Source organism: Peromyscus leucopus, chromosome 13 (assembly GCF_004664715.2).
Source record: "Peromyscus leucopus breed LL Stock chromosome 13, UCI_PerLeu_2.1, whole genome shotgun sequence".
Taxonomy (NCBI): Eukaryota; Metazoa; Chordata; class Mammalia; order Rodentia; family Cricetidae; genus Peromyscus; species Peromyscus leucopus.
In genome coordinates, this window is record NC_051074.1 from 705,333 (window position 1) to 727,730 (window position 22,398).

At 39.8% G+C, this 22,398-nt stretch overlaps 1 protein-coding gene across 3 annotated transcripts in view; it reads right to left on the reverse strand.

Moving 5' to 3' along the window:
• Pid1 (phosphotyrosine interaction domain containing 1) overlaps positions 1 to 22,398 on the reverse strand; it is a 225,387-nt gene that overhangs the window by 108,757 nt on the left and 94,232 nt on the right. For 2 of the 3 annotated variants that reach the window (XM_028857055.2, XM_028857057.2), the window contains one exon: positions 5,069 to 5,215. The exons of the other annotated variant lie outside the window; for it this stretch is intronic. In XM_028857055.2, the coding sequence (XP_028712888.1) occupies positions 5,069 to 5,215 (147 nt within the window). The remainder of the gene's footprint in view (positions 1 to 5,068; positions 5,216 to 22,398) is intronic. 3 annotated transcript variants of the gene reach the window in all.

Here is a 22,398-nt window from a genome sequence, read left to right on the forward strand (position 1 = left end):
CTAGCTCATCTGTGATATGGGGGTGCACATGGTCCTTAACCCACTGAGTTGTCGAAAGAGAATGAACTCATTCTATACAAGGAAAGTCTCATAGACACAGTAAACACACTGGATGTGTTGACAAACAGCTGCTCTCCAGAATCACAATTCTTGCATTAGTATTTTTTGTCATGCTCATCATCACCATTATCATAACAACATAATCTCTATTTTATTCTGGTTTTCAGAACTGAGGGGAGTGGAACTGGAAGTGAGTCTGTGCAAAGTAGGACAGCACCCCTTGAGGATAAGCCACACCGAGGCAGAGCACACAAGTCTGTCCAGAAACTCCAGAACCTGACTCAACCCTTAGAGGTCTTGGCCTGCTTTGTCAAATCCATTCAGACCATAATGTGCCAGTCAGTCAGTGCCCAGGTTACTTACATTTATATTACTCCATCACACCCATCTGTGGGTAAAGTTCTCAAGCACCAAATAGTCTGCCTTCAGTTAAATTTTAGGGTATATTTTTAGAGTGCAGGCTCCTGCTCCATCACTAAAGCTTGGTTCCTAGGAAGAAGAACTCAGGAATTCTAATATACATACATGTTTTATAAGTCCTTGTGATTGGGTTATCAATATGGCTTAGCAGATAATGATACCTGGTGCCAAGACAGATACAACCTGGGTTCCATCCTCAGGACCCATGTGGTGGAAGGAGAGAACTAACTCCCAAGAAGTTGTCCTCTGACATCTGCATGCTAGGCATTGCACACACATTTGTGCACACATTCTCTCTAAGTAAATAAACAGTAACCCACCGTGAGGATAGAGAAGACCTTTTACAAAAAATGAAACAGAAAAAAGTACTTGAGATTAACTGACTTGAGCACTCCTATTCCCTCTGTTTGTACACTGCATTTTTGATCCTTTCTCCATGACTCCCACATACAGTGAACTTTCAAGTTGTGCTGACTCAATAATATGTAAGAAGGCAAAGACATCCAGAATCCATGATGTAGGAGAGAGGAACAACAAGTAGTCACCAGGCTGCAAAATCCATATGTCCTATGATGCTCAAAGACGCTCCAGTGAGAGTCCTGGGGTGGGGGTGCAAGGGGCTATCCGGTTAAAAACAAAAAGGAAAGGAAAAGAAAAAAAGAAAGAAAAAACTCCACTAAAGAAAAAGAAAGTGGCGGGGCAATAGAGAACACACAAAGACCCAGCTGCCTGAAACATGAATAGCCTGGCAGGGCAATCTCTCCAGGACCACTGAGAATACAGATCAGAGGAATCAGGATATCTGGATGAGCAAGGGTCTCAATGATGCTAACCTTCACCCATTCTCAACTCCCCTCCCTTTTGATTCTTCCTGCCTCTTTTCCTTCTCAAAGTAAAAGTTATGCAAGTATATCTCGGGAGCTATTAGGAAAAAAGAACAGTTCTGTGTAAAGACAGAGGGTCCCAAACCCTGGTCCTGCAGCTGCCCAGTGCTACATTACACTTATTATTCCTAGGACTCAGGAGTCGGAGAGAGAGTTCCTTCTGCAGCTGGCATCTTGTGAGCTGAGTTACTCACTGGCAAGAAGCAGAGAGGAAACACAGGACTTTGTTCTTGAAGATGACTGAGGGGGGAAAAGGGGGAGGTTTGGGGATTTTTAAATAGAAATGTCAGAATTTCCAAGATCTATCCTTTGAAAAATAAACAAAGGAATATGACTTTGAAAACAAGGATGGTATTGTCCTTGAAAATTAAAAAAAAAAAAGGCAGTTCCAGTATATTGACAGTAAAAATGTAGGGGTATTAAGTCAATAGCATTCAGCTGGAGAATCACATGTTGAGGGCTTTCTTCCTTAAGATAGAATGGTCAGATAAAATGGAAATGCTCAGAGACCTGAAGAGCTGTTGGACCCGACTCCTGATTCTAGGAGTACCAGTATCTAGGCCTGGAATCTCCACCATTTCTAAGGATGCAGAGTTCATATGTTTCTTTGATGGTCTAATGGGATGTTTTCCACCTTGGCTACAGAAACTCTTCCCTGGATTCAGCTCAGATCAGATGACTTACCTTTGTCACACTGGCCACGCACACTGCTAGCCTCCCTGAAATATCCTTACCTGAAATCTTCTTCTTCCCAATTTCTTTTTTATAAAATTAGTTATATGTATATGTGTATGAGCATTGCATTTGTGAGTGAAGGTAACTGTGGATGACCTAAGAGGGCATCAGATCCCTAGAGCAGTGATCCTCAGCCTTCTTAATGTTGCAACCCTTTACTACAGTTCCTCAAGTTGGGGTATTGCCCCAAACATAAAGTTATTTTCGTTGCTACTTCACAACTATAATTTGCTACTGTTATGAATTGAAATGTAAATATCTGCTATACAGGATATCTGATATGCTGTGTGACCCCTGTGAAAGAATCAATCAACCTCCCCCTAGAAGGGACACAACCTAGAGGTTGAGAACCACTGCCCTAGAGCTAGAGTTACAAGTGGTTGTAGGCCGCCTGAAATGGGTGCTGAAAACCAAATTCTGGTCTCTACAAAAACAATAAGTGCTCTTTAACTACTGAACCATTTCCCCAGATTCCCATCTCCCCAGATCCTCAAGCCCTCAATATCCTTCTAGAAGTGAAATAAATGAGCACAGCTTAAGGGCAGTACATGTACATGGAAAAAAAAGATGAATACCGAACTCTATACACTCTCCAGAAAAATGAAAGTTTTACAGTCTTATTTCTTTATACCCCTAGAAAATGCCCCCATCTCTACTCCCCTCTGTTCCTCAGTCCCTCCCTCCCTTCCCCTCTCTGTCTCTGTCTCTCTCTTTCTACTCTCTTCCCCTTCTTTCTATCACCCCTTTCTCCCTGTCTCTGTTTCTCTCTGTCTCTCTCTGTCTCTGACAGACACACACATACACACACACACACACACACACACACACACACACACACACACACACACTTTCATGTGTGGTTGAAGTTTCTATGACATCTTTTGTTTTGTTTTCAAGCCAGGGTCTCACTATATAGCTCTGGCTGTCCTGGAACTCACCATTTAGACTAGGCTGGCATCAAACTCTCAGAGATCCACCTGTCTCTGCCTCCCATGTGAAAGGATTAAATGAGTGTGCCAGTACACCATTTTCATTCTGTAACATTTATCTAACTCTCCCTTGCATTTTAAGTGCACACTGTAGACTCCATCATACCAAGCTGTCCTCCTATCTGTTCCTACTTGCTTCATCTTGCTTCAAGTCATCATCTTCTCTAACAGGAACAGAATTCACAATGACATGAGCACATCTCCTAAAGGGTGTACACGAATTTGATTTCCAGTCACTTTCCAAATGTCATCAATACTTTTCTAGTTCTGGCTCTTCACCAATAGTGTTACACATGGTGGACCCAAGGCCATTGTATCCATTCTCCCCATCCAATCAACTGCTCTCACATGGTGGACCCAAGGCCATTGCATACATTCTCCCCACCCAGTCAACTGCTCTTGGAAGGGAGAGTTACCTCATCAAATTTACTTTTTTAGAAATGGAGTCTTAACTTACTTGCCTAAATCTCACTATAATTTGAACAATATCGAAACTCCTTGGCATGACCATGAAACTCTGTCTAGTTTGACCCCACCACTCAAATATTCCTCAGTCTCCCAAGTACACTGGCCCATTTCCTTCCCTTCAAAATGACAGCAATCCCACATTCACTTTGAAGATTCAGCATTCCTTGTTCTGCCTCTCTTTACAAATTGGCTCTCACCAGTCAATGGCTTGTACATGCATTTTCTCCTCCCCTGACTTGAAACTAGCAGTTAAGTTTCCATAAAAATGTTGTGGGTCTTGTCCACATTCTGCCCCTGAGTCTAGCAGGCACTGAGCATACAGTAAGTATGTGTGGAATGAAAGGATGTATGTGAGGGTTTGTGTGACTACCATCACTCCAGAGTGCTGCAGGTTCCAACCTGACCACAGCTATGCAGGATCTGCTTCTCGAACAACAAGAAATGAGGAGAGGGATGGGTCCAAGAGGTTTTAAAAAGATCATAACAAATATGCATTTTCCCCTCTCCTTATTATATTTTCTCCACCCTAAACAAGCTCCTGATGGCAAATATGCACAAAACATATTTTTCTTATCTCTAAACTTATTTCTATTTTCACTAACTGAAGCAAAAAAAGAATATAAGAAAAAAATCTAAAAACTTACCAAAATTGGACATTTTGTCTCTAGTTTTGTTCCCATGTCAGCACTGTAGTTTGAATGAATGAAAAAAGTGCTTTTGTTTTTTACAGATTCTGAGGCATGAATATTACTATAAAATTTGAGAGCAGAAGCAAAGAAAAAATGCAAATAACCCCCAAAGAGACTTGGAATTTTCAAGTATTGGAGAAGTATTTTGTTTTGCTTTGGTTTGGTATTGGATATTTTCATTCTTTAAGATATGTTTTATTCAGATTGTAAATACAAGAGGAGGACCTACCATGAAAGACACAGCTCCCTGTGGACAAGGGAAATGGTTTAATGATCAAGAGCACTTGTTGCTCTTGCAGAAGCCTGGTGTTTGGATCCCAGCACTCATATCCAGCAGTTCATAACTGCCTGAAACTCCAGCTCCAAGGGATCTGTCAATGCTCATCTAGTCTCCACGAGCACCTGCATGCATATACACAGAGACACACAGACAGACAGACAGACAGACAGACAGACACACACACACACACACACACACACACACACACACACACCAATGCATGGAAAATCATTCTTATAAAATAAGACTTCTTTTATGAAATTTAAAGTTCCATATAGCCACTGAAAGAACAATAAGAATACTATTCTATTCATACACACTAAAACCTATATGATTAATGTATGACCCCTAAATTATGAGGAATGTTGTATTATTGAGAGAAAATAATCAGGATGTGAGTTCAAACTAATATCATTCATTAATTGCTAATCATGTAATATTTGCCTTCTTGAAACATGAATGCCACTTAAGAACAAGACCTTCATGTCACAAATGTTTGTGTCTGGCCCACAAGAGAAGCTCTGTTGGCCCTGTGTCCTGTACCTTGCAGCCACTATGAGTCCTTGTCTTCATCAGTGGTGTGGTGGTACATAGTTCAATGGCTTCTGGCTCATGGAAGATGACTGCTGGTATAGGTTCCTTTTTCAGTGTTAGGACATTCAATTTAGACTTCAACATGGTCTGGAAGTGCTAAAAACACAGAGAAATAAGACAAGAGCATTAAATCACTTAGAAGTGTATCTTGATTCAATTGCACATCAAACTTAGTAGCAAATTTTTTATCTTAATAACTCTGTTATAGTAAGTGAGGCTAAAAGATATTTACTCAATGAAGAGGCAAAATCCTATCAAGACTCAACTAAAATGAAGCTGTGGGGAGCAGCTAGTCTCCAGCAGAGACAAGAAGACCCAAGTTCATGGTGGTGTCATCTCACCCAGAACTTGATCATCTGAAAAGCTTTTCCAAGACATCATGTGTATGGATTTTTAGAGACATAATCTGTGCAGACTCAGCATTCCAGGAATGGTGATCAGGAAAGGACAAAAGAGGTGCTCAATGGAGGAAAGCCCAAAAGGCTTCTGTTCTCTGCCCTACCAAGCTCTTTCCTGAACTGGCCTTGGGAAATTTTCTACTGAGTGGACTGTTCTTCTCTGCTGTCTCCAGCCAGGATTCTAGGGACATATCTTCTGCACAGGCAGTCCAATGCATCATTTTGAAAACTGTTCCAAATGTGGCTGTGTTTAACCATTGCTATCTGGGTGTTCTTTCTGTTACTGTGATAAAATGCTCTGGCCAAAAGCAACTTCGGGAGGAAAAGGTTTACTTCAGCCTATACTTCCAGGTCACAGTCTGTCACTCAGGAAAGTCAGGACAGGAACCTAGAACAGGAATCTGGAGGCAGTAAACATGCAGGAATATTGCTTACTGACTCACTCACTGCCTTGTTTAAGTCCAGTTACCTGGGGATAGTGCTGCCCACAGTAGGCAGGGCCTCCTACATCAGTCATTAATCAAGACCATTTCTCATAGACATGGCCACAGATCAGTATGGTTGAGGTACTTCTTCAGCTAAGGTTTCCTCTTCCCAGGTGACTTTAGATCCTGTCACATTGTCAATAGAAACTAACCAGGGAAAGAAGATGTCAGAAAATGGAAAGATCTCCCATGCTCATGGATAGGCAGGATTAACATAGTAAGGCAATCTTACAAAAGCAATTTACAGATTCAATGCAATCCCCATCAAAATACCAACACAATTCTTCACAGACCTGGAAAGAATAATACTCAACTTCATATGGAAAAACAAAAAACCCAGGATAGCCAAAAGAATCCTGTACAATAAAACAACCTCTGGAGGCATCACATCCCTGACTTCAAGCTCTACTATAGAGCTACAGTAATAAAAACAGCTTGGTATTGGCATAAAAACCGACATGTGGACCAATGGAATCGAATTGAAGACCCTGACATTAATCCGCACACCTATGAACATATAATTTTTGACAAAGAAGCCAAAAGTGTACAATGGAAAAAAGAAAGCATCTTCAACAAATGGTGCTGGCATAACTGGATATCAACATGTAGAAGGCTGCAAATAGATCCATATCTGTCACCGTGCACAAAACTTAAGTCCAAGTGGATCAAAGACCTCAACATAAATCCAGCTACTCTGAACCTGCTAGAAGAGAAAGTAGGAAGTAGTCTTGAATGCATTGGCATAGGAGATCACTTCCTAAATATAACACCAGTAGCACAGACACTGAGAGAAAAATCAATCAATGGGACCTCTTGAAACTGAGAAGCTTTTGTAGAGCAAAGGATATGGTCAACAAGGCAAAGCGACAGCCTACAGAATGGGAAAAGGTCTTCACCAACCCCACATCTGACAGAGGACTGATATCCAGAATATATAAGAACTCAAGAAATTAGACATCAAAATGCCAACAGTCCAATTAAGAAATGGGCTATAGAACTAAACAGAGAATTCTCAACAGAGGAAACTCAATGCTGAAAGACATTTAAGAATTGCTCAACATCCCTAATTATCAGGGAAATCAAATCAAACAACTCTGAGATACCACCTTACCCTGTCAGAATGGCTAAGATCAAAAACACTGAAGACACCTTATGCTGGAGAGGATGTGGAGCTAGGGAACTCTCCTCCACTGCTGGTGGGAATGCAAGCTTGTACAACCACTTTGGAAATCAATATGGCACTTTCTTAGAAAATTGGGAATCAATCTCCCCAAGATCCAGCTATACCACTCTTGGCATATACCCAAGGAATGCTCAATCATACCACAAGGGCACTTGCTCAGCTATGTTTCATATCAGCATTGTTTGTAATAGCCAGAACCTGGAAACAACCTAGATGCCCTTCAACTGAAGAATGGATAAATAAAATGTGGTACATATACACAATGGAATACTACTCAGCAGAGAAAAACAATGACATCATGAGGTTTGCAGGCAAATGGATAGATCTAGAAAAAAATCATCCTGAGTGAGGTAACCCAGACTCAGAAAGACAAACATGTATGTACTCACTCATAGGAGGATACTAGATTGTAAAACAAAGAATGACTAGACTGCTACTCACAACTCCAGGGAGGCTACCTAGAAAAACAGGACCCAAGAAAGACACAGGATGCCCAATGACAGAGAAATGGATGAGATCTACATGAACAACATGGATGTGAGTGGGGTAATGAAGGGCAAGGGTCGAGGGAAAGAGAGCTTAGGGAGCAGGAGATCCAGCTGATCAAGAACAGAGAGGAGAACAAGGAATAAAAGACCATGATAAATGAAGACCACAATGAGAATAAGGAAGAAGCAAAGTGCTAGAGAGGTCCACAGAAATCCACAAAGATACCTCCACAATAGACTACTGGCAATGGTTGAGAGAAAGCCTGAACTGACCTACCTCTGGTGATAGGATGGCCAAACACCCTAATTGTCGTGCTAGAAACCCATCCAATGACTGAGGGAACTGGATGCAGAGATCCATGGCCAGGCCCCAGGTGGAGCTCCAGGAGTCCAATTGGTGAGAAAGAGGAGGGTTTGTATGAGCAGAATTGTTGAGACCAAGGTTGGAAAAAGCACAGGGACAAATAGCCAAACGAATGGAAACACATGAACTATGAACAATAGCTGAGGAGCCCCCAACTGGATCAGGCCCTCTGGATAAGTGAGACAGTTGATTAGCTTGATCTGTTTGGGAGCATCCAGGCAGTGGGACCGGTCCTGTACTCAGTGCATGAGCTGGCTGTTTGGAACCTGGGCTTATGCAGAGGACACTTGGCTCAGCCTGGAGGAGGGACTGGACCTGCCTGGACTGAATCTACCAGTTGAACTCAATCCTCAGGGAGTCTTTGCCCTGGAGGAGATGGAATGGGGTGGCTGGGGGAATGGGGGTGGTGGGAGGGGAGAACAAGGAATCCGTGGCTGATATGTAAAATTAAAATTAAATTATAAAATAAAATTTAAAAAACAAAATAAAAAAAGAAACTAACCAGGACATTATACCACCCAGCCCTAGGTTTTATCTCTATTTAGACTATTGTAACAGCATCCAAACTGTTTCCTTTACTTCCAACTTTCTCCCTACATGAAGTATCACTACACTGAAGCCAAAGGGATTCTTCTAAACTCCAGCTATGGTATGGTATGCCATACCTTTACTAAAACTCTCCCAAGTATCCTCATCTCATCATAGAAAAACCTACATTCTTACTTTAGCTGCTAGGGCTAACCATAACTCAGAGTTTCACTGTCCCACAGGTTTAAGTCTCAACCCCATGCTTTCAATTATGGATCCAGCCACTGTGGCCTCCTTGGTGTTTGAGAATACACCAAAGACACATGTGTCCTGTAACTTCTAAACATGCTGCCTCTACCCAAGGTGTCTGGAAGGCTGGCTTCCTTACTTTCATAAAAACCTTTGTCATATATCCCTACCATCGGTACTATCTGAAAGTGTGTATATGCATGTACACATACACATACACACCTCTAATTTCATGAGCATGCAACCTGCAAAGCACACAGAACCTCATGCTCAAGAGAGCCAAACCCTCACAGGATTTCTTGCTTGGCTTAGTACTCTTGTTTCAAAATTCTTAACAACTGGATCGTTGGATTGGTGTTTTGCAAGTGATACTGCATGGCAGGGTAGAGCATGGCCATTCAGGAGACAGTAACAACAAGGACTTCCTCAATCCCCATTTCATTTCCCTCTTGTATCAGTGATGGCCTATGACTGAGAATTCTGATGGGACCAGATATGTAGAATGCATCAAGAGTCGAGGTGAGTATAAGATAAGAGATCAAACATACGACTGAGGAAGCAGGGATACAGACAACCCAAGAGGCCACCCTTAGGAGCAAAAATTTTCTTCAAGTGCAAAGTCTGCTGTGTTCTAGAAACACAAGGGATCATCAGTCCTCTCCTATGCTTTCCCTGGTATCCCTTCACTGTGCTGAGCAACAGCCTTCACTGAAATAACAGCCCAGGAAGAAAGGGAGAGGTGGAGGAACACAGTTACTGGCCCTGCAGTCCTTTCCTGATCATCACCTGGCCCAAAGTGAAGCACAGTCCACATATATCAAGAAATAAAATTCAAATGGGCAGGGCAGTGTCATGCAGCACCTTCATTCTTTGAATCAACGCGAACCACAGACCTCGACTAAGAAATGCCAACTGCACAGGCTGTTACACTACCCTACCTTTGCACTGAAGGTGAGCATTGCACTGTAGAAGCTCATCAGTCATCTAGAGCTTCCGCTTTCTTTCTTCGAGCAGAATTAATAGTAAATAATGATAAGAAACCACGAGGACGTTCCAGAAAGAGATTCATGAGCCAAGCAGAAAGCTTTATGTGTTTTTCCTATGCTCTGATTAGAAGACACTGAATTTGCATTTTGCACTGTAGCCTGCAAAATATTATGTAGATAGCTCTGCACACATACACTCAGCACTGTCTCTCCCATCCCCTTATTATTCTATCATTCACCACACCTTATCACCTCTATATAATCTTGTAGTTGATTTTGTTTTCTGTGTGTCTTTCTCAAGAACATAAAAACTGCAGATGCACAAGCTGTTTAATTCCATGAACTATCAGAGGGGCCTAAAATGGTGCCTCAATAACCACAGAGATCCAAGGAACATTATGGAAGGTAGGGAAACTAATTTATTGAAAGAAAAATTGAAAGGAAAAAACCCACAGATTTAAAGTGATGACCTCTAAATCGAAGTTCATAGACTTATCTTCTTTGCTACCTTATCCAAGTTGTCCTTCCTGGACCTCCTATTGTTTTTCAATAATGTATGTGTGTAAGTATATTTATTTAAGAATAAACAATAAACTGTCCCAAACAGTTCTTTTTGTTTGGTTGTTTGGTTGGTTGATTGGCTTTTTTTTGTTGTTGTTTTTGTTGTTGTTTTTTGTTTTTGTTTTGAGACTGGATTTCTCTGTGTAGTTTTGGTACCTGTCCCAGATCTCACTCTGTAGACCAGGCTGGCCTAGAACTCACAGAGATCCGCCTGCCTCTGCCTCCAAGTGCTGGGATTAAAGGCGTGCACCACTACTGCCTGGCCCCAAACAGTTCTTTAACTACTTTATGTAACTCATGTAAAGGTGCAGAGGTTTGGAATTCATAGCATGTCAAAGTACATATTTTAGGAATCTTCAAATGAGGACTTTGGTGGGCAGACACCACAGTGCCCAGTTATTGAATCTGACATTCACACAGCTGTGGCTGTGAGGGTGTTTTGCAGACAAGACTGGAGGTTTGTAGTGAGACTGTATTAGATAATCCTGCTGGGATTATCTACTAAAAGACTTTTAAGAGTTGAACTCAGGCTTCCCCAGTGAGGAAGAATACATCTACTGTGTACTAGCCCCAAGTCCTGGAGTCCTAGCCCATTCTTCCTGACAGCCTGCCTTACAGTCTCCACTTCTGGCTTACCTAGCCAGCTCCCAAGACTGTAAACATGAATTCCTCTGTGGAGGATCTTTATATCCTACTAGTTCTGTGTCTCTGGTTGAAACTTGATGGACGCAGCCACCTTTTAGGAAACAAAATGACCAACTCTGATATGGAAGAGAGATTTGTCCTTACATTTCCTAGAATGTTAGACAGATGAGAGGGAACAGGACAGGAGGGGAGGGACAGGAAAGGAGGGGAAGGGAGAGGAGGACTCAAGTTTTCATGTTAGGCTGAAAGCCTCCGTGTGACTCCTATAGATGGTTTCTGTCCACTGGGAGTGTAGAGTTTGGGAATGCAGTGTGGTGTAGGTTCTCTGAAGAAGAGCATGGGGTCACTGAGCATGAGAATAAAGTCAGAGAAAGAAACTGCCTCTGAAAAAGAAACTAGAGCAGAAAGATGAGTAAGATAAATAGAAGAGACACTCAGAAGATCAACTATCAAGTAGGGGCCTATTGCCACCAATCTCTTCTACCATAGTGCAGTGAGACCCCGGGGGCTTCAAGAAGCCATTGATCCACATTGTCGCATTCTGACTTCTGACACACAGGGAGTTCCTAAAATGACACTAACTGTGGGTTCCTTTTCAGGAAGGTGAGATAGTCACACTACCTAGAAGTTTGGAGATTGTCTTCATGGCACTACTGCCATTATCATAGGAGATTAGAAGTTGCCAACAGGTCCCTTTGCTAACCTGTGATTAACCAGCAAGGGAGTAAAATAAAAAACAAAACAAAAAAAAAAAACCCCGAACAGTTAAAAAGAAAACCCAAGGGCTGGAGAGGTGGCTTTATGATTTAGAGTACTTGCAAATGCTCCACCTAAGCAGAGAATTCACACACACACACACACACACACACACACACACACACACACCACCCAAGTCTTATTATCATTATTTTGTAGAGCTGGAGACTGAACCCAGTGTTTGAGCTTGCTGCTCTTCCAGAGCACCCAAATTCAGCACTTTGCATACACATCATGTTCACAAACTAAGCCCCAGACAGTCTGAGGCCTCAGCAGCCTCCATGGCACCTGCACTCATAGGAATATACATACATAAATAAAAATTTTAAAACATATTTTAGGGTAGGAAAGACAAAATTAGGAGTAGGAAATAACTTCAGCATGCTAGGTTGTATTACCTCAGCCACCTAACTCTTCAGAGCCTGGGTGTCCATAGCCAGCCAGGTTCTGGTCAAACTGTCACTCACTGATTCATGCCACACACCCCTCCTGAATAACTGTGCTCAGATGAATATGGGGTCAGTACAACAGGAGAAGAAATAAAATTTCAATCTCTGTTTGGAGACTCATGCCAGTTTGTAGAGACTCAAATCACATGACAAATACCAGGCCTGGGTGATCTCTTTAAGACAGATCAAAAAAGCTAAGATAAGAAAATGATTCTTTAAATAGAAATTCTGTCTGTTAATAGTTTTTTCCTCTTTGCCTCCTATGGAAAAAGATGAAGATAAAGAGGGGAAATCCTGTAGATACTTGATGAGCTGTTGTGTCTGCAGTGATTCATCTTTTATGGCAAATTAATATTAAATCTGACTTTGACCTTGCTATTATAAGTCTTGGGTACAATTGTAAGTATAGGAGCTATTTCTGCTAAGAGCACTTGGCTGCTCCTTCCTAGGGAAAACTTCACCAATATTTATATCCTGGGCTTTGGAAAATACACATGTCATAGGCTGACTGAGTACCATTTCTAAAAGCATTGGTTTATAGGAAACTCAAAATTGGCTGAAAAGACTCTTCTAGGAGAGAAACACATTGACTGTTAGATAGGTAATGAAACCTTCTTATCCTTCAAGGTCAGTCTTAGACGGAAAACCCATAGAGAACAGAAATCTGTGATGTGGAGAGAGTCCCTTGGTATCTTTCAGCTCCTTGTTCAGATGTATCTGATGCTCTTACAATATGAATCAGTACATTCTTTTTCCTGCTTTAATGGGCTTAATCCAGATACCTGTTCCTTGTAAATAAAAATAACACAAATTATTTTGTAATGAAATAAATATATCCACAAAATAAAATGCAGCCCTAACAAAATTGATATGAGATTACATTTTTAAATCATCAAAACAGAAACATACTATTTTTGTTAAAACACTGCTTCATAAATTGGCTTGCAACCTTATATATAGTCAAGTAACTGAATATGGGGTTCACAAAATTGGCAATAGAAAAAGCTTATGAGTGTGCAATGATCAAACCTAATTTAAAATCAAAGATGTAATGAAATGCAGGTGTTGCTGACAGCAGTCTACCATGTGTAGCATGATCTCATTACACCTTGGTTCTAAACATACAACATGTACACTTTGCCCTGCACATACCTTCACACTGTGTAACACCAATAGACTGCCTAAAACCACCTTGGCTCACACTAGAGATTCTCATATGTAATGGATTGTAGTGTTTGTAATGTACATTCAAAGTTTTCTGTTCTCATACAAATATGATAGTCTGCACAACTTCCTATATTCTCCTACCTAGTCATTCCTCAACATTTATCACAGTAGTATTAGAATATTTGATTTTAAAAATGAATACTGGGCCTGGTGGTGGTGGCACATGCCTTTAATCCCAGCACTCGGGAGGAAGAGCCAGGCAGATCTTTGTGAGTTCAAGCCAGCCTGGTCTACAGAGCGAGATCCAGGACAGGCACCAAAACTACACAGGGAAACCCTGACTCAAAAACAAAACAAACAAACAAACAAAAAAAAGAATGCTTGGGTGTTGACTTGTAATAAGGACAGAATTTCGGCAGTTCTAAATGCCTTAAGTGCATTTCTGCCATTTTGTACTATGTGTTTGTACAAAACAAACAGCATTTTCAACATTGGCAATTTAAGATTAAAATGCAATCAACACTGAAAAATGTGAAGCTATCTATGTCTCAGTATCACACATTAGTCAAGATATATCTACTTTGTAAAAATAAATAAGCATGTCTACCTCATTATTAGGTGAAATTGTTTTCATCTTTAATAAATAATAAAATATGTGTCTGCAGGGAATATTTCAAAATAATCTTTATGGTTTACCAGTAACACTTGACTTCTATGCTATTTTACATACAGATATCCATAGAGGTCACAAAAAATTTCTTGGTAAAAATATTTCACAAGTACAAAGTGTATAAGAAGCTATGATATAAAATAGGTCATGTATCCACAGTTGTGTCTCAGATGAAGTTCTCAGAACTATGCACAGCAAGATAATTTCCAGGTCTCAAGAGATAGCAATATTGTACCAGCAAAGACAAGGAATTGATGACAATGGCTTTTACTACATTAGGAAGACCTAAGTGTGATTCCCAATTCTGTCAGAACTCCATGGCCTTGTCCTCACCTGATACTTAGTCTCCTCAAGTCATCAACTTCCCAGTGCTGACTCGGACATGTCAACAAAGGCTACCACTGACTTGTCACGCAGCTAAACAGGTGCAGTGAAGATAATGCAACTTTAAAGCACACAATCCAGTAGCATTATTTAGAAGCAACAAAGGAGGAACAGCATAGTGGAGCCTGGAAAGGCTGCTGCCTCTAAACTGAAGCTGCACAGAGCTCCATAAAGAAAATGTGTCATTCATTCATAAGGGGAAGTGAATAATGGGGAAAATTAGGGCACTGCCTAGACAAATGAGACAAAGCTCAGCTTCTGCATTTGTGATTTATGTGTGATCCCAAAATAGAGCTCTAAATCAAACCCCATATGTGGATGGGTAATCACCATGCCTGTATAATTTTACAATTGGCATCACTTTCTACTCCTATTCAGACATTAATCTCTCAGAGTTTAGCTGGCAAGGATTTACATATTTTACCAATTCAAATTGGGTGTATCTCACCTTTGTGTTGATTCAGTATCCAAAACATAAAGCATCTCTGGAAGGCAAGTCCTATTCCCCTTTTCATGAGATTCCAGAAACTCTATTCTCAAACTAGGATGGATTCACAATTTTAATCTTTCACTCACCTTACCTCTAAAGCCAATCCAGTGGTCAGTTGTAACTTCTGCATTACCAGTTCAGCGGTGCCCTAATGAAGCTTCAAAAATGCTAATGTTCTGAGAGGACAGAATAAGTGGGGGATGAGAGTAATGGAATCTCAGTATTCTGAGCAATTCTAATTTGTACAAGTACTCGAAATCCACAGACAGGCCTTGGAACTGCAGCCAAAAGCATCCATATGAAGAATGATGTTCCCAGGGGGTTTACTCTTGTTCCACTTTAAATAAAGTATATTCTGACACCAAATATGAGAAAAGAAATCATAGTGGTGCTTTTTGGTCACTTTTATAAGACATTTTGTCTATTTTTACATTTCCAAATATTTTGTTCATTCAGTTCACAGAAAAAGCCTAAAATCAAAATAGCTTTTAAAATAAATAGCAAATAATCTATACATAATTAGAAGTAATCAAGAGTGAATAAAGGAATTTTTACCTAACTAAATTGTACTTTTATTCAAATATTTTTAATGTAAAGGTTCTGTCTGTCTATTTAATTTGTCCTTTTTTAAAATAAATCCATATTTTAAATCTCCCCTAATCTAGGAAACAAATATAAAATTGGACCATTGACTTCAAGAATTAGCTTTTTAATAGACTTTGTTAGACTATTGTTTCAAGAAAAGAAAGACCTATGGATATTGACATTTGCTTTCATGTTCCAAGTCAATTATTCCCACTGAACATCTTACTCAAAACAATTCATTTCATTTCAAGAGCCTGTACCTAAACACCCGTACATTGAAAAGCCTGCCTATCTTTATTAAACTAACTGAAAATAGTTGTGTTTACTATTCACAATTTGACTGTAGAAGCATTTTTATTTTTTCATCACCACAGAATTACTCAGGAAAGTACATGCGAGGAACACATAAATATCTACATGCCCAGTCAGCAAGCCCATGTAAAAACCTCTAGGCAAGGAGAGGCTCCTCATTCAGAATTGATGGTTGTATGTGCCTATGTCAAGTGTGTGCATATAAATATATGTGTGTATACAAATAAACATACACCCACACATGTACATATATGTATATGTGCATATATATTAATTAAATTATGTTTTGAATTCTTGGCCTATCCTCCCTTATTCACAGGAGGGCATACATTCCAAGATTCCCAGTGGATGAATGAAGCTATAGGTGGATTTGAATCCTGGAGAAAACGGTTTTTCTTACACATGCATACCTATCATGAAGTTAATCTGTAAACTGGCACAGTAAGAGATTAAGAATCATAATTAATACAAGGGAATGATTATAACAAGATGTTACAATCTCAAAGCACTCTACTTTCCTCTTTCTACTAAATGGAAACATTCTTGCATCTCTCCTCAGTGGTCTGAATTGCCAACATCACTCTTGTTAGAATGTAGGACGGTGGCTGATAAACACAGAGTACTGTAACACCTTCCCACAGTCAAACTGAAGATCAAGGGGGCCACAAAACTATTAACAGCTGGGTAGTGTATACTGCATAATACAAAAGCCAGTACACATTCATGCATATACTAAGAGTCTACCATGACTCTTAGAATAAAACACGATTGGAAATTTATCTTTTCTTTACTTATGAAATTTCCCAGTTAATATGTTTGATCTGTTGTTGACTGTTTGTGGTAGTATTAATTATTAACCTGACAGGTTCTGGAATCATCTAGAACAGTGGTTTCAACCTTCCCAATGCTGTGACCCTTAAATATAGTTCCTTGTGTTGTGGTGACCTCCAGCCATAAAATTATTTTCATTGCTACTTCAAAACTGTAATTTGCTACTGTTATGAGTCATGATGTAAATATCTGTGTTTTCCAATGGTCTTTTGGGTCATGACCCACAGGTTGAGAACCACTAATTTAGAGGCTTTTTTTTTTTTCTAGGCTACGTTGTGAGAAATTAACTAGTCCCTGAGTGTGTCTGAAAAAATATGTTAATTAGTTTAATGGCTATGTAAAGACCCACCCTAACAGTGAGTGCACCATTTCCTGGAATGAGGTCCTAGGCTACAGAAAAAGGGCAGGGAGGCCTGGGCATAATTACTGTTCTCTGAATTCAGACTGAAGACTTAATGTGACCCTACTTCAAGCTCCTATTGACATGACAGACTGTCCTTCAACTGTGATCCAAGATTGAACCCTTTCTTCCATCAGTTGCTTCGGTTAGATATTTTGTCACGGCAATTTATGTGAATGACCAAAACAACAAAGAGTGACATCAGAGATAAGGAGAGTCTACTGTGTGTATATGTAGAGTATGGGTGTCTCTGTCCGTATGGATCTCTCAGATCAGTAACACAAAAGGCATGCTCCATTCATAAGTCATTTCTGTTACCTTCTAACTATTTTCTCTGAGTAAAAGTTAGTTTTCTAGTCTTTTAATTGTAAGCAGTTCTTCTATTGCTAGCATGGGTTGCAAGCTATTATTCCAGAGGCATATTTGGCCTGAAGGTTATATGCTAGTTGATTCAAAGATTGCATTGTGATTAAAATTTGAAGCTATTAAAAACTGTTAGATAGATAGATAGATAGATATAATTAAAACATGCTTTCTACTTCTCTTAAAAATCAACAGGTCTGCAAAATAACATGCATTCCTCAAGGCAATAATTAGCTCTTGCTGGCTATTGCCTTTGTCTCTACTGACCCTGGGCTTTTCTCTGTAATTGACCACAGTCTCCCCTTACCCCAGGGCAAGATTTCTTTTCCTGAATAAGTACCAGTGGCTTTTTAATAGTCATTTTATATCTTCCTCAATTCACTCCTATCCATTACTTGGTTGACCCTTAAAAGCATTTGGATTTGCAATTTCGGGTGTAAAAATGACAAACACCAGAACACAGAATAAAAACTTTTACCCTCTCATAAAAGAAATTTCAAGCATGGCTGAATTAATTGTTGTGTTTAAATTATAAAAATTTAATAGAGAGTATCTGAGTGGAAGATATAAAGAAGCAATAAAACAAACAGGCCAATATTGCTGCCTATCATTCCACTCAATACAAGTGGCAGGAATATACACTTCACCTCTCTAAGCAAGTAACTCTTTTTCACTACTGTGGTATATTTTGTTTGACTGAATAGAATTTAACTAGTTTGGTAGTTTAAATGCTCATAGGGCATGCATTACTAGGAGGTGTGGCTTTGTCAGAGTAGGTTCAGCCTTGTTGGAGAAGAGTGTCACTGTGGGGGCAGGCTTTGAGGTCTCATATATGCTCAAGCCACACCCAGTGAGTCAGTTCACTTCCTCTCACCTGTGGATCAAGATGTAGCTTCTCCACTCTCAGCTCCTTCTCCAGCACCATGTCTGCCTTCATGCCACTATGTAACACCATGATGATAATGGACTGAACCTCCAAAAATATAACTACCCCAATTAAATGTTTTTCTTTTACAAGAGTTGCTGTGGGTCATGGTGTCTCTTCACAGCAACAGAAACCTGAAACAACTAGGTAAACTCTGTGTTTTTACTTCTGCTTTCAAGTAGCGTGGATTAACAGGAATGAGAGCAATCTCCACTTAAAGTAATAAGACAACTTTAAAAAACTATGAAACAACAATCTGTGAGGCAATGGCCCTCTGTCAACAAAGTAGGTGATCCCTCAGAGAAATGACCCAGTGAGAGGTAGGTTTACACTACTGACCAGCTTACCACCTTGCAGACCTTACTGTCAATGAGGAGGCGAGCCTAAGAGATGCAACCAGTGACACAGGTCACTCTACTGACTAGCTTACTGCCTTGAAGACCTTTATAGGCCACAGTGCAGAGAGGACAAAACAGAGTCCAGCACTCACTATTCTCCAGCTGAGGGAACAGAGGTAAACTGGGGAAACAAAGAGGAGAAATGCACAAGAGAAATCATTCTGTAAGGCTTGCAAGGACTCTCTTAAATATTCATCTGAGAGGGGATCAGCATATGCATGAAGGAAACAAACCAGGCTGGAAAAGAACTGCTAGAAAGGATTAGAGATTGTACTTTCTATGTGCACACAGAGCCTGTACAAGCTATTCATCCAGTGAAGGTGGAACTCAGGAGTCACAGGGCTGTGGGTACAGCATTCAAGGAAGGTGGGTAATAATTATGACTCAGACTACATGCAATCCTGTTGTTCCCTGCAAATCTTCAAAACAAGATTCCAAAAGATCAGCTTATCTTCAGGTAATTCATGAAATAAACAATGAGAGTGGAAGAATCAGAACACACAAGGAAAAACTCTCTATCCAGCATCCAACAAAGTCATTCAAAATGTCTTATAGCTAGTGAAACCTCACTGGGCATGCAAAATGCAAGGAATTAAAACTCACCATGAGGAGATAAATCAGTGACCAAAATTTATGCAGAACCGACATGATATGATAAGCCGGTAGTAGCATGAGTGACATTTCCATATACTCAAGTACCACAGGCTTTAGCCAGTGCAATAAAACAAGCAAAAGGAATTAATAGGTTCCACATTAGAAAAGTAAAAGCAAAACAGTCTGCATTTCCAATGAGTCACCTAAGACAAGCCCACATTAATCAAAGACTATTTAAATCAATGACTGAGTCTACCAAGGTTGAACGACATAAGATCATTGTACAAATCTTGTACAGTTTAGAAACAAACAATTTGATAACTAGGATATATGCACATAAAACAAGTTATATTTTTAAAAGTCAAATCTAGGCCCTCTGAATATGGGTCAAGTTGTGTGGCTTGATGTGTTTGTGGGTCCCTGGCAATGGGACCAGGATTACCCTGGGTACACGAACTGGCTTTTTAGACCCATTCCTATGGTGCAATGCTTACTCAGTCTTGATGCAGGAGGGAGGGCTAGGTCTATCTCTAACATGGTATAACACCAAGGGAGGCCTTACTCTCTATGAGGAGGGGATGGAGGTGGGAGGGGGTAGGTGGGGAAGCGGGAAAAGAAGAGGGAGGGAGAATAGATTGGTATGTAAAAATTATATATAAAAAAATCACGTTCTACACTATGGAATTCTGTAGTAGGAAAAGATATTTAATATAGCAGAGCAGACATTTAACAGCATAATGATCCAATTAAATAAAAATTAAATACTTAAAAGCAGTAAAAAAAAAAAGTAAAATCTAAAAACAGCCAAGTTTTCCTTATTAGATGGAAGATTTAAAAATAGGTTTAAAAGATTTTTTTAAGTGCATCAGAAAAATGAAAGGGAATAAAAATATTGATATTCACTGTAATTACTGACCCATTAAACAGTTAATCTGAGAAGAGTGTATCCTATTCTAGAAATATATGTTAATGTGTAGGAAGAAAATGATAGCGGATCAGTGAAAGGGTGGAAAAGTGGGAAGGATGAGGAGAGTGGGGAGCAGAGTTACCCTATAATAGGGTTACAAAATCCCACTGGATGCCACAGGCTAACAAATAGAAATTGCAGAACTAAGAATGTATTAGTTTTTTGCAGTTGTTCATCAGGGTTATCAAGTTGACCTTTAATATTACAGGCTATTTTCAATGTTTTTGGTCACCCTATGGAACTTGACAGAAAGACCAAATGGCTGAATATATCACATGCTTAAGACACATAACATGAAAATATCAAGTTAGTAATCACCTGTTGCTGGAGGGCTTCTCTCCAGGTTCTACCAAGCACACAGTCCCACAATCCACTTATAAAATAATCACTCAGATGCTTATATTACTTATAAACTGTATGGCTGTGACAGACTTCTTGCTAACTGTTCTTATATCTTAAATTAACCCATTTCTATAAATCTATACCTTGACACGTCGCTTGTGGCTTACCAGCGTCTTTACATGTTGCTTGTCCTGGCCGTGGCTGCAGTGTCTCTCCTCTTCTTCCTGTTTCCCAATTCTCTTCTCTCCTTGTCCGCCAATACTTCCTGTCTGGTTACTGGCTATCAGTTTTTATTTATATAGAGCGATATCACAGTAATCACCTGAAAGCTTCACCCCTACTGACTAGCTTCTATACTGCAGGAAGGTGCTATGTATACTATTGAAGAAGAAAAGTAATCATCTGTTAACTCTATGAGTAACAATAGTGACTGACAAGATGTGCCTGCTGGTGTAACAGTGGCATAAAGTCATGGAAGTAACTAATAACTTCCTGATTGGATTTTAGGCCTGCTCTGTAAGTTGATACTCTTATCTGTCACCATTATTAGGTCCAAGAACCTTAGCCATGACATGGTGATAGGTAACAACCTATTACTATTACTCTGCTAAAGGGACATGGTATTAAACTGGTTCCTAATAACTATTGTTATAACCATACACTAGTATAACTTCAACCCTCATCAGAGAAACTTTTTTATGGAGTAGATGGTGATGAGTACTTCTATGTGTCTAAGAGAAGGTATGTTTTCATTAATTCTATGATTTTTTTTTCTTGTCAATAAGATAAAGGCAATGCTTTCTCCAGCTTTCTACATCCTAGACAGAAGCCAGTAGTAAAACTCTTATTTTTAGTAAGTTAAAAAACAAAACACATCAAAGAATGTTTGGAACACATGCATTAAGAGTCCTAAAGCACACATCAGCACTATCTGCCAGTCCTCTAAATCCTGACTTTTTCCTACTAGATGCTTTTACCCCCTGGATGCCAACCCAGATCTAGTATGGCCAGCAACCTCCCTCCTCCACCACTTGTTCTCACAGACATCAACACTACCTCCTTCATAAGTCAGTGTTGAGAATAGACCTGCAACCTCTTGAGGAATCATACAGGACTGAGAAGTACCTTCCAGGTGACTCCTGTCACTGTCCATAGAGCTGATGGCTGCCTCCATTTTTAATCAACATGCCCATGCCCTCATAGGTCTCTTCTGCTACTTCTGTCTAAAGAAGAAAAAGAAGCTATCACTCCACCCTTTAGAACTGGCTAACATAACTCATTTTTATAGTGCTAATGTAATCAGACTATGAATTAGAAGGCATTAGAACTCCCAAAATACTAGCTCTACTACATATCAAAATATTAGATTATGGTTAGGTTGTATATACTTCTCTGAGCCTTTCCTGCCTTTTCATAAAACATCTTGCCTGGTATATTAAGGTGCGTGTGTGTGTGTGTGTGTGTGTGTGTGTGTGTGTGTGTGTGTGTGTGTGTGAGAGAGAGAGAGAGAGAGAGAGAGAGAGAGAGAGGTCTTGTATCAACTATCAGATACAATGTAAAGATTATTTACATTTACATTTCTAATAATACTTTAACAAAAGCAGAGCAAATAAATTTTTATTCCTCGTGGTGTTCATTTTATAGCTAGAGTAGTAACTGACACACACACATACAGATACACACATGCACACACTTACACAAACACACATTTATACACATGCACACACAGAGAGACACACATGTAGACACACACATACAC